Source organism: Protopterus annectens, chromosome 1.part0 (assembly GCF_019279795.1).
Source record: "Protopterus annectens isolate FY-2018-M chromosome 1.part0, PAN1.0, whole genome shotgun sequence".
NCBI classification, from domain to species: Eukaryota; Metazoa; Chordata; order Ceratodontiformes; family Protopteridae; genus Protopterus; species Protopterus annectens.
This window is the reverse complement of record NC_056725.1, coordinates 1,275,598,769-1,275,612,509: the sequence shown is the minus strand read 5'-3', so window position 1 is coordinate 1,275,612,509 and position 13,741 is coordinate 1,275,598,769. Positions and strand designations below refer to the sequence as shown.

At 41.4% G+C, this 13,741-nt stretch overlaps 1 protein-coding gene across 1 annotated transcript in view; it reads right to left on the bottom strand.

Annotated features, from left to right (window-relative positions):
* Window positions 1-482: 482 nt before the first annotated feature.
* RAX (retina and anterior neural fold homeobox) overlaps window positions 483-13,741 on the bottom strand; it is an 85,011-nt gene continuing 71,752 nt past the window's right edge. Inside the window, exon 3 of the mRNA XM_044071252.1 lies at window positions 483-1,136. Coding sequence (XP_043927187.1) covers window positions 678-1,136 — 459 coding nt within the window. The 3' untranslated portion in view covers window positions 483-677. The remainder of the gene's footprint in view (window positions 1,137-13,741) is intronic.

Below are 13,741 nucleotides of genomic sequence, written 5' to 3'. Positions count from 1 at the left end.
GAAGAAGAGAAAGTGTTAGATGTTAAAATTGTCTGTATTCAAAGACGCATTTGTTAACTTTGTGAACCTTCTTCATGTTGTAAGCCAATGATTTTTGTCCAGTGTAATAGTGTTACCTGTACAGAAATTATATTATGTGGGATGGAGAATGGAGGTGGTTTAAAGATGTCTTGCTTTGTGCAAATTTATCATTTTGTGTTTGTTTAAAAATAAATGAGATATGTAGAAGCTGACTCCAGAGTGTTTCTCTATTGTAGGTCAGAGATAGTGACAGAAATGGCTGCCATAATCTTTTAGTAACAGAGTATATATATATATATATATATATATATATATATATATATATATATATATATATATATATATATATATATATATATATATATATATTTATAAAAACAGTGTGAAAAAATGCACATGTACACACACACACACACACACACACACACACACACACAATCACACACACACACACACACACACACACACACACACACACACACACAGACAATGGAATCTAGAAAACACTTCAGTATCATCAGAAGGTATAAATACATAATGACTTGGATCACACAAAACCTGTTGCTGCGACATCCCTTCCTTGTAAGTATTCCCATGTTTAAGACTACATTTCAGGAAGAGTATCATCTCTTTATCTGAAGCACACCAGTCAGATTTTATTGCATTGTTTGCCATGATTTTCCAATAGTCTCAATATGTTCTTTTGCTTTAATTCTCAATGATGCAATACTAGAATTCCGCTGATCAGCTTTTTCCAGAGGGAATTTGTCCATAAATGTTGGTCCACAGGGATAAGACGGTGGTGGTCCAACCGTACTCAAAGGTTGCAGTGTGTAACCAGTGGACTGTGAGTTCAAGAAAGTTGGGGGTGTGTAACAGCTTGATAAACTTTGTGGTGTTGCCATAAATCCTGGAAGTGTATGAAGTGTTGTACTGCTTGACATCTGTGTTAACCAAGGCTCTAAGGGTATATTATTGCTTTTTGTGCCCATGGCAGGGGGTGGTGGTGGTGTTGATCTGTTGTATGAAAGGATAGGCAAATCTTGGACTTTCATAGCAGCTGTTTCCAGTTTTTCTTGACGTCTCCATTTGGCTCTCCTGTTTTGAAACCATACCTGCAGTGTACAAAAGAATGTCATTATTAGAATACTTCTAGACAGTATGGTTACTATGTTTAAGAGGACTACATAGGTCTGTCATCACCTAAACTTTCTGATACAGGGTACAGAATTATGTTTTTCTTCCTGAACATTATATAAATAATATATACATGTATATATATATATATATATATATATATATATATATATATATACATATATGTAGATAGATATATGTGTGTGTGTGTGTGTGTGTGTGTGTGTGTGTGTGTGTGTGTGTATGGGTGTAAAACATTTTAAATACAAAAACTTGAAAATGGTATCATCATGTAACCTGGTTTCCACTTCTTAGGGAAACCTGTATTAACAACAAATCAACACAGTTAATCTCTTGTTAAAATAATTTATTTTTTCCTAAGCTCTTGCTTCTACACAATGTCTGCATTGTAGCATTGTGATAGTTTTCTAGGTGGGAAAGGGTAGATCCTATTAAATGCCAGGAAATAAGGGAATGCATGTCTGACAAACAGTAATGTTTGTAAATATAACTTTATACTAAAACAATAGGTATAGAGATCTGACTCCAGAAATTAAAATCCATTGGTAGACAATGAGTTAGTTTTACATTTGTCCTGGTCCCCTTCAATAAACACACATCACACAGAATGACATTTGACGCCTTTATTAAACTTCCATGACATAGCTTTGATAATAAACATTTATTGCAACTGAACATAGTATAGTAGTTGCTTTTAATCACAGAATAAACATCCATGTAATGTTAATCAGGATCGAGTGACCTACTCATCCTGACCCAGTAAGCAGCGTCTATACCTCTGCTCGCTTACTTTATTTATGAAGCAGCGTCCAAGAACTTACTTCATATCCCATTTATTGAATTGCCCATCCAACCAAATAATTCAGGACAACGTGACCTTATGCATCCTGATCCAATAAGCAGCATCTATACCTCTACTTGCTTACTTTACTTATGCAGCAGCATCCCCAACTCACTTCATACACTCTTTATAGAATTATCTTCCAACCAAATAAGAGGTGTCCTTACCTCCGCTTACTTGCTTATTTATTTAGCAAGCAGCCTCCAGCTGCCCATTTTGCTTTCCCAAATCCTTGAAATGAACATCCTAACACCAGCGGGGGAACACAAGAGGGCAAGCCTGTCCCTCTTCTCCGCCACACCAGCCTGACCCCCTCCCTCCTACCAACATTTTTCAACCAACTACCCCCCATAAAAGGAGAGGTTAAGCCAGACATCATTTGGTGTACCCATTGTATGTAAACCAAATTAGATCCCTGTCATCAACCCCAAAGCCCTAACATACCAGTACTGAAACATGCCTTGATGAACCTAAATAAAATAGGAATACCCGTAACCCCCTTGTACCACACCTGAACATCCACTCCAACAGAATACTTTCCCTTTCACTCTGCTTCCATCAGCAACTAACCATTGCTCCCTCTGCTAACTGTGCTCTGTGGCCTCATTGCGCCACTCTAGTGACCAGGACATCTTCTGTGACCAGTATAGTCAAACAGCAGGAACAACCACCCTGTTGACTCCATTACCTTCCAATGCTACTTTCTTCAGGCTCCAGCTACTGCCACCTGCAAAAGAAAGAACAATGTAAATTCTCTGCATACACCAATCAAACTTTCTTAATGACATTAGGCAATGTCAAAGCACACCCTACCCCTAAACTGCCCCTGCTAAATTGTCCTAGCTCTCCCACCTTAACCTAACACCATCTTACCCCTATCATTTCTTTCACAGCCAAAGCAAAAACACACTACAGAATCAATGACCCTCATTATAACACAAGGTAAAGTGGTACCAACCGAGGATATGGCAACTAATCACTGTAGAAGGATAACTTAAATATCAATATACCTTACCCGGGATACCTCTTGATTTCCATATAAAACCTATACAGCACAGCATACAGCCAGCAAACCTGCCTTTTAATAGCCTCTAAATCATTTAAGTAATCACCCTACCAAACTATCCCACACGATCACTGAAGTAACTGGTAACAGGGGCTGTTTAGATCACAGATGTTGTTTACATTAGAAGAAAATCAATATTAATGTCCTGTTTTGACATTTCAAGCTAAGCCATTGTCCAACAGCAACTTATGTGAAGTGTAATAGTCAACAATCCCCCCAACTAAACTGAATGACATGAAGTGTGCACATAGCAGCAGGATTCCCAGCTACACAAAAGCCACCATCTTTCCCATCTCACCTGGACTACAAGCGCACTAGCCTAGTCATCATAATATATGTAGTCACTAAACTAAACTGTCACCCCTGGCTTCCTGAAACTGCCTGTCCTCCCATTTCTGCTGCCCGTAATTCCCAACTTTAAGCACAATGTTAGAGAAAGAACCTACTGTGTTCTCCTGCCAACATTTGCCTTCCTCTCAACCTCTTGAGAAATTCTGCCTCTCCTGGGTATTAGCCAAGTCTGGTAACTGCAAGTAGCAGCAAGTCTGAGTGCAGACAATACCTCCCCCACCAACCAGAGCAACACACTCCCCCCACCTGGTAATGTCCTGTCAGACCCTTAACCTATTTCTACCATCCCACCACTGTAGCTCAGTCTAATGGTTAACTCTACCAAACTCACAAAGCAACACCGCCACCATTGACCCCTTCAATAGACAGTTAATCATTTTCTTCTCAACTTCTGCTGGCCATTAACGCTAAGTAAACTAAACCTAAACAGTTAAAATCTTTCCTTCCAACTTCCTTCCTTTTGGCCCATAATCTCAAAATTCTCCAAAATACCCCCATCCCCCAAAACCGCAGTCATCCCTGTAATTACCTGCACATCCCCTGGAACAACCCTATCTGCATGCTCTAACACCCTACCATTAACTACTAAACATCAAGCCACCACGGAATGCACCAACCTATTAAACCTTACCCAATGACACTCGATAAAGAAAAAAACACCAAGCCAACCAGTTGAACTGCTAACCTTCAAGATTCTAGAATTGAAGAGCTACCAAAACATTCATTAACCTATCCTTGTCCCTAAATTTCACCAACACCGCTGTCATAGCCCCAACGCCTCCAGAACAACCCATTATCCCACCCTTACCCAAGGCTCTCCAGAAAACCACAATGTTTATGAAAAGTGGACCAAGTTATTAAACAACCCAAGGAGTACGGTCGGCGCAAATCCCAGTATATGCTGTGATATTAATGCTTAGTCCAACAAAGTTAATCGTACCCAATGTGCCTGTAATTCAAGGATGCCGACAGGCATTTCCATTTATACTTTGTCTTGGCAGCATTTCACCCATTGCACCACATCCCTTTGCTCTAGTGTGTGATTTACTTCCAGACTACTACCAGCTGCCCTCTATAGACTGCCCTGCACCAGAAAGACTTAACCCTGTGTGAATCCACACCCCAAAAGAACTCCGACAGCCTTTTTTTTTTTTTTTATTTAATACTGCGCTGACCCATACCTCTCAACCTGATAGAGCAAGAAATCTGGACACATCCATAAATAATGGGAGGACAAATGCCATAAACAGGGGAATTTGTAAATATTGCTCTTACAAACCTAGAAAGTCAATAGAACAACAGGCCTTGCATCAGCCTGAATCCTCTGAAAGGTATGACGTCTGAACCCAAATGTCTGTCATTGTTTTCTGACTTCATTCTTCAATGCTTTGCCAATGATTTGCTAGAAAACCACAATTTTATAAGATTGGGCCCAAACATGAGGCAAAATCTGGACATTCTGTGAAAATCTAAGCAGTTGAGTGGTGTGCTCTTATCAACTCAAGGAAGTAGAATAACCGGGTTTACTTTAACATGATTTTCTTAAGAGGTAGGGAGTCTGAAAGGGCAGTGTGGGCATTCCATAAACCAGGGAAGTCTGCCTCAACACATATTTCTCCTCTTAACCCAGGAACAAACCACGAATAAATAAAATTATTGGGTACACTGATTGGTAGTCATCAGACACCCCCCTCCTTATGTTGTTTCTGCCATTTGACAGTAGAAACCTATTAGCACAAAGCCTGCCAGTGGGAGGACCAAGGTGCAAAATCCAGATAAATGCCAATTCTGCCCACAGACCTTGCATCTAACAGTAGAACATCCAAACCTCACACAGTCATGCCATGCGCATGCGTGACACACGGCATCCACTCATGGGCATCCCACAGCCCCAGTAATCTGCCTCTGCCACAAGAGAGAACTGCCCATAAACTATGCCAGCAGCCTAGACAAACATGAAGAAAAAGACAACTCCTCTCAAACACAAGCTACAACGCATACACACGACACCTCTCAACCTCTTAAAGCAAGGGATCTGAACAAGCAATAAATAAAATTGTGACAAAGGCCCAAAAATTAGGGACAACTTTTTAAATATTTCTCTTACAAACTTAGAAAGTTGATAAAATAAACAAGTTTGCATTAGCATGAATCTCTGAAGGGTATGAAGTCTGAAACTCAAATGTCTGTTCTTTCCTAACTTCTATCTTTAATGATTTGCCACTAAATTCCACACAAATCTGTACAGTTGAGAGGTATGCATCACACACAAACTCACCTCCCAGCCCGTCAGTGACATCACTCTTGTCATCCTCTCCCTGGCCATCCCGAAAACAAGAATGCCATGTGGAACAGACCGAACAAGCAATTTAGTGCCCTGTGAGTAAAATCTGGACATCCTGGAAGAAGTACATGATTGAGCAACAAGGAACCAACCAACCACCATGTTGCCCCCTGCCACCGACAAACTGCAACGAGCTCATCCAAACAAGTGAGGAACAGACCCACAAGAGCTCCACTGCCAATCCCCCATAGATGGAACAATAGCGTTATCAACCACCTGTTTATATATGTATATATATATATATATATATATATATATATATATATATATATATATACAGATACACAGTCCAGTGACCGACCCACATATTCCACTAGCAAACAGCCCAGTGTCAACTGTCCAGGATATGTGCCACAAAACAAGTCATACCTTCAAGTAACCCCAGGCCAGTACACCCAGGCTAGAACCAAAGAAACAGTGACACCATTTAGATGGCTGAGGCAAAGAATCCAATCAAACCCGCTGAAGTGACCTCTCCAAGCCTTCATCAAAAGTGATGTAACTACACAACTCTGACATACAAGCATCCATACCTACATCTATTTAATTCCTAACCAAAACACCAGAATGTGTTCAAAGCACAGCAGAAAGTGTTTCAACAACCAGGCAATCTGATGTTATTGACCTGCCACAGCATTCATTTCTTGTACCTTTCAAATTCAAAATACATCTGTAGACATGCAAACTTGTCTCACATCATGCCTGCACTCCCTGTGGTAGAACTACTCGATGCCCGACCCATCAAAACAAATACTAGTTCACCCCAAGCCTCTAAACCAGCCCAACCCTACCCCAAACTCTAAACTCATCAAACATGCCACCCAGAAATATAGAGCATTGATAAAATGACAGGCTTAGCACTAAACTGACTTCCTGTAACAGAGCTAATTTTAAACTTTAATACCTGCCATTCCTCCTTAACTGCAGTTTGCCCCTAGCTAGCCAGAACCACCTCCTCCTCATCTAGCCACAGAGAATGGACTAAATTTGACCGGCTGTGCATCACATCCCTGGACCATCCCCAACAAAATCTGTGGCCCTCAGGCAAATCCAAGGACCTGAAGCCAGCACAAGTGCCATCCATTCTAGCTCAGCCTCAATCCCTTCAGAAAATACATGCAAAAGTAATACTCTGTTATTCATGCAAAATAGGAAAGAAGAAGGAAAAAAAAAAAGAATGACATATGGTGAAAGCTAACAAGCTAACAAGTACAAATATGACTCTGTCATTGTCCATGTTGGTGTGAATGACCTGAGATGTACCTCCCTAGACTACATGAAAAAAGACATGAAGGAGCTTTCTGATCTTATAGCTCAGGCAGGTATGACCCTAGCCCTGAGTAGCATTCTGCCATCGCCCAGAATGATACCGCAGTACAAGGACAAAATGATTGACTTCAACAGTTGGCTAAGCTTCTGGTGTCATTCTAAGGGGATCCAGTATCTGTCTGCTTGGGATGACATGGTCGACAGACCACGATGCTTTGCCAGAGATGGCCTGCACCTATCGCCCCTGGGATCTGGGATACTGGCTAAGGCTCTTGCCACCCCTATAGTGCCTTTTTAGGCAAGGTTCAAATGACAAATTCACCACCATAACAGGAACAGGCAAGCAAAAACTGAGGGTAATACTACTCAATGCTAGAAGTCTAAATCTCAAAATGCACTCACTCAAGGCACTCCTTAAAATGGAGAACATCAATATCTGTGCAGTGACTGAGACCTGGTTCAAGGCTCCAGAGAGCACCCCTGCACTACCAGGCTATAACTCATACCACACATTTTGGCCATGTAACCTGGACCAAAACACCAAAGGTGGAGGTGTGTCCATATTCATTAAGGATATTCACACCTCCAGGCTAGTTGCTCAGCGTAATGCATCCGAGGTTATCCAAGTGCAACTAACTCTGGGCAAAACTGCAATCCAAACTGTAGCTTGCTACAGATCCCCCACCATGCCCCAGGATTCCCACTCCTCTTTTCTTGATGTACTGGAAAATATTAAGGTTCAACCAAACACCCTAATAATGGGTGATTTCAACTACCCCACCATTAACTGGGAAAACTACTCACTAACTAACTCCTTATCTCAACGCTTTCTGGAATTTATAAACTCCAATGCCTTTCATCAACTTATCCACACCCCCACCAGGGGCAACAATATCCTAGACCTAGTCATTACCAACATGAGTGACCGGTGTTCCACACCTGAAGTCAACTCCTCGTTGGTCCGATCTGACCATAAGCTAATCACCCTTGATATCCACATCACGCCCCACCCCCCATTAAGGAAACCATTGTAAAAATTTCTACAAAACCAACTTCATACTTCTTAAGACAGAAGTGGTGAACTTCATGACACCCATGCAGATGGACAATACAGTTACAACTGCCGAATCCTACACAAGTGCACTCTATAAGCACTTACACGAGTGCATGGATTGTGCTATCCCAAACAGAATCAAGATACTATCCTCCAAAAAAAGGAAGCCAATCTGGTGGTCCCCTACCATAAACAAATTGTACAACAGAAGGAAGAAACTGTTGCAAAAGAAAGTAAAATCCCATGAGTGGAGGAGCTCCCTGGTCAGCCTCAGTAAGAAGCTGAGATCCCTTATAAGATCCTCCAAAACTAGCTATGAAAACAAAATCACCAGTAATTCTAAGGACAACCACAAAGCATTCCGTAGCTGTGTCAAGAATCTTGATGGCAACACTCAGATCTGCTCTGAGTTACAGCACAATGGCACAAAAATTACAGAACCAACTGATATTGCCAACATCCTGGCAAACAGGTTCAGTGCTAACTTTCTAAAATTTAATGAACAAACCAGTTCCAGAACAGAATTACCATAGTGTTTATTATTAAAATTTTCTGAGATAGGGCTATTCATGTTTCTATCTCTAACATTTTTTCCATTAATTTCTTTTATTTCCATATTTATGTATTTACAAATGGAACAATTATTACATGGAAAAGTTCATATCTCATTAATATTAGTTAATATAATTTTTAATTGTACATTTTATTCTCTTATTATATCATTAATCACAGGAGAAGTTAGTATATTTATAATTTGTCTTGATTCTGTTCATTATTCCAATTCATTTGATCAAATTTTTTTACCATTAGTCCAACTCATTATTATTTAAAAATTAAATCATCTATAACCCTTTAGTAATATTGCTTCCAAACCAAATCTATGTACTATACTTGTATAAAATCATAAGAGTCTTGGTGTTCATGTAATAAACTGCACAAATTGTATGTAAAAAACCTTACTATTTTTAACAATGATCACCCTTATTAAGTAGAGCTTTGAAAAGCAGTATCAAAGGTTTCCTTGTCATTCAGATGTTTCATACACAGGTTCAGTGCTAACTTTATCCCCCACCCCTAAAGGGCCCATATCTATACAAGAAGAATGCAGAGTCCCAGTAATCACAACTGCACAGGTAAAAGCTGCACTCTCTAAAGCCAAAAACACAGCATTCAAGGGAATGGATAACATCGCAGGCTGCGTTTTACATGAACTTCAGAATGAACTGGCTCCCCACCTAAGCACCATGTTCAATAATAGCCTTGCGTCAGGCTTTGTGCCCACTGAATGGCGCACAGTAACAGTTATCCCACTCCACAAAGGGGGAGCCACCACTGACCCTAGGAACTATTGCCCTATTAGCCTGACGAGCCTGGTCTGCAAGGCCATGGAATGTATCATCATGGAACTCATAAACAATGACACTGGTAACCTCCAAACTCTGGATCCCACCCAGTTCGGGTTTGTGAAAGGCAGATCATGCCTCCTGAACCTGATTGACTTCTTTGAGGCAGTCACCAAAGCCATAGATGAGGGTAAGGTGGTTCACACAGCCTATCTTGACTTCGCCAAGGCTTTCAACACCATCCCCCATTCTGGAATTATAGCTAAACTCACTAAACTAGGTATAAATCCCTACATCACAAGATGGGTTGCCAACTGGCTCACTGACAGAACCCACACTGTAAAAGCTGCAGACTCCAAATCTGACCTCAAACCAGTGACAAGTGGAGTACCACAGGGTTCAGTCCTGGGACCTCTCCTGTTTGGTATCTACTTCTATGAAGTACAGGCTAACACAGAAGGCCTCTGGCTAACAAAGTTTGCAGATGACTGAAAACTAGGAGCCATAGTCAAGTCCCCAAATGATGTGGGCATCCTACAGAAGGGCCTCACTGAGATAGATGCCTGGTGTCAGAGCCATGGCCTCAAGCTCAATGCCAAAAAGTGCAGTGTTATCCCCTTTGGTAAAAACTCTGTATCCATGAACTACCACATAGGCAGCAATCTACTTAACACCGAATGTGTGATGAGACCTTAGGACCCAGGTGGACAGTAGTCACTCCTTTGATAGTCACATCGCTACAGTAGTCAGGAAGTCCTTCTATGTGGCACACCTCAACATAAAAGGGTTCTCATCCAGGAAAAAAAAGGGCATTGTTCCCCTCTACTCAACACTCATTAGACCCATTATAGAGTACAATGCCCCTTTTAGAATGTACCTCACAAGACATCTGCAGCAGCTGGAAAGGCAACAGAAGTACCTCACAAAGAGGATTACTGGCCTCAAACAAATGCCCTACACTGACCGTCTCAAAAAACTCCAGCTTTACTCCATAGAATATCGCCTACTTCGAGGTGATCTCTGCCTAACATATAAAGCTATGTCAAACCCAGAGCTGTTGGACATGCTACAACTAAAGAAATCCCAATCTCTCCGAGCTACACGCTCTAGGGACCTAAAAATTGTCACCACAATAAACAGGACATGCTGGAGGAATAGATTCCTGTCCCAGAGACTTCCCATACTATAGCTCTCAATAGCATTTCAGTCTTATTCACTCTGCTGACAAGCAGTGGATTCAACAAAGTGAATGATACCTGTTTCTAAATAGTGATGGCTTAACTGTACTTTATGCTTCAGAAGTCATGATATCTCCAGGTATGTTATAGGAAGAAGACAGCTCAATAAATTAGAAGCTGTGAACATGTATTAAATAAATCTTGTATATGTAGTACAGGAAAAGACTGCAAACTGCCTAATTAGACATGTTATCAGTTTTGCTGTTTAGGATACTGTTTGCAGCCTCAATGATATGGTGCTGGCTTACACCTTAGAGTGGACATTATTATATATTCTGTTACAAGGATAATGATAATTTCTATTGAAAGAGACAGTGGGGTGTCTTGGCCAGTCCAAACAATATGTGCCTACCTATCAGCTGGAAATTCTTCTAGGTTGTAATGGATTTTCACTAGGAAGACATGCCAGGCTGACCAATTAAATGCTTTGGTTTCTGATCCTGAATTCTTGCATTTGTATAATTATAAATGTAACTGTAGAACAGCAAACTGATGTGTACATTAATACCCTCATAAGTATTATGAATCTGCTTTCATATTCTCACCTTTATGAGCACAATATTTGGATTTAAACTCATAAGCATATTTTTACTTTTCTTGAATATTAAACCTACTTAGGTTCATAGGTTCATGGGTAGGTACTAGGCTATCAGCCCTAGGGCCTATACAAGCCTAGCCAAAAAGGTACCCTGGTTTTCGCCACCCAAGAAAATTATTTTCATGTGCCCCTGTCGAGCAGAGCCACAGAGGTGATCCCTGGGATGAATTTCCTATTTTCCATCCAGTCATCAAGATTTTTCTTGAAGAGTGCTAATGAGGAGCTTTGTTTGATATAGATAAGTAGTTTGTTCCATAGTATGAGAAGTCTCTGGGACAGGAATCTATCCCTCCAGCATGTTCTGTTTATTGTGGTGACAAGGTTTAGGTCCCAAGAGCGTGCAGCTTGGAGGGATTGGGATTTCTTTAAGTGGAGCATGTCCAACAGCTCTGGGTTTGACATAGCTTTGTATGTTAGGCAGAGATCGCCTCTGAGTAGGCGATATGCGACAGACTAAAGCTGGAGTTTTTTGAGACGGTCTGTGTAGGGCATCTGTTTGAGGCCAGTAATCCTCTTTGTGAGGTATTTCTGTGGGCCTTTCCAGTTGTTGTAGATGTCTTGTGAGGTACATACCCAAAGGGGTGTTGTACTATATAATGGGTCTAATGAGTGACAAGTAGAGGGGAACAATGACCTCTTTTTTTCCTGGATGAGAAACCTTTTGTGATGAGGTGTGCCACGTAAAAGGATTTCCTGACTACTTTGGTGATGTGATTATCAAAGGAGAGACTACTGTCCACCTGTGTCCCAAGGTCTCTTATCACACTTTCAGTGTTAAGTAGACTGCCACCTATGTGGCAGCTCATGGATACAGAGGTTTTTACCAAAGGGGATGACAATGCACTTTTTGGCATTGAGCTTGAGGCTATGGCTTTGACACCAGGCATCTGTCTCAGTGAGGACCTTTTGTAGGATGTCCACATCATTAGGAGTTTCAATTATGGTTCCTAGTGTGCAGTCATCTGCGAACTTCATTAGCCAAAGACCTTCTGTGTTAGCCTGTACTTTAGAAAAGTAGATACCAAACAGGAGAGGACCCAGGACTGAACCCTGCGGTACTCCACTTGTCACTGGTCTGAAGTCGGATTTGGAGTCTGCCACTTTCACAGTGTGGGTTCTGTCAGTGAGCCAGTTGGCAACCCATCTTGTGACATAGGGATTTATACCTAGTTTAGTGAGTTTATATATAATTCCAGAGTGGGGATGGTGTCAAAAGCCTTGATGAGATCTAGATAGGCTGTGTGAACCACCTTACCCTCGTCTACGGCTTTGGTGACCGCAAAAGGAAGCCTATCAGGTTTAGGAGACATGATCTGCCTTTTACAAACCCGAACTGGGTGGGGCCCAGAGTTTGGATATTACCAATGTTTTTGTTTATAAGTTCCATGATGATACATTCCATGACCTTGCAGACCAGGCTCGTTAGGCTAATGGGGCAGTAGTTCCCGGGGTCCGTGGTGGCTCTCCCTTTGTGGAGTGGGATAACTGTTGCTGTGCACCATTCAGTGGGCACAAAGCCTGAGGTGAGGCTATGATTGAACATGGTTCTTAGGTGGGGTGCCAGTTTGTTCTGTAGTTTGTGCAGAACGCAGTCTGGGATGTTGTCAGGTCCCATGGATGCTGTGTTCTTGGCCTTGAAGAGTGTGATTTTTACCTGTGCAGCCATGATTACAGGAACTTTGCATTCTTCTGGTATAGAGATGGGCCCTTTAGGGGTGGGGAGGGGGTAAAGTTAGCTCTGAACCTATCTGCCAGGATTTTGGCAATATCAGTTGGTTCTCTATATTTAGTGCCATTGTGCTGTAACTCGGAGCAGATCTAAGTGTTGCCATTGAGATTCTTGACATAGTTATAGAATGTTTAGTGGTTGCTTTTAGAATCAGTGGTGATTTTGTTTTCATAACTAGCTTTGGAGGATTTTATGAGGGATCTCAGCTTCTTACTGAGGCTGACCAGGGAGTTCTTCCAGTCATGGGATTTTACCATTTTTTGCAACAGTTTCTTTCTTTGGTTGTAGAATTTGTTTATGGCAGGGGACCACCAGATTGGCTTCCTTTTTCTGGAGGATAGCATCTTGGTTCTGTTAGGGATAGCACGATCCATGCACTTTTGTAAGTGCTTATAAAGTACATTTGTGTAGGATTCAGCAGTCGTACCTCTATTGTCCATCTGCATGGGTGTCGTGAAGTTTGCCACTTCTGTCTTAAGAAGCGGGAAATTGGCTTTGGAGAAATTTTTTACAGTGGTTTCCCTAATAGGGGGTGGGGTTGGGATGTGGATGTCTAGGCTGATTAGCTTGTGGTCGGATCTGACCAACAAGAAATTGACCTCTGGAGTGGAACACCGGTCGCCCATGTTGGTAATGACAAGGTCTAGGATATTGCTGACCCTGGTGGGGGTGTAGATAAGTTGATCCAAGGCGTTGGAATTTATGAATTCCAGAAAATGTTGAGCAAAA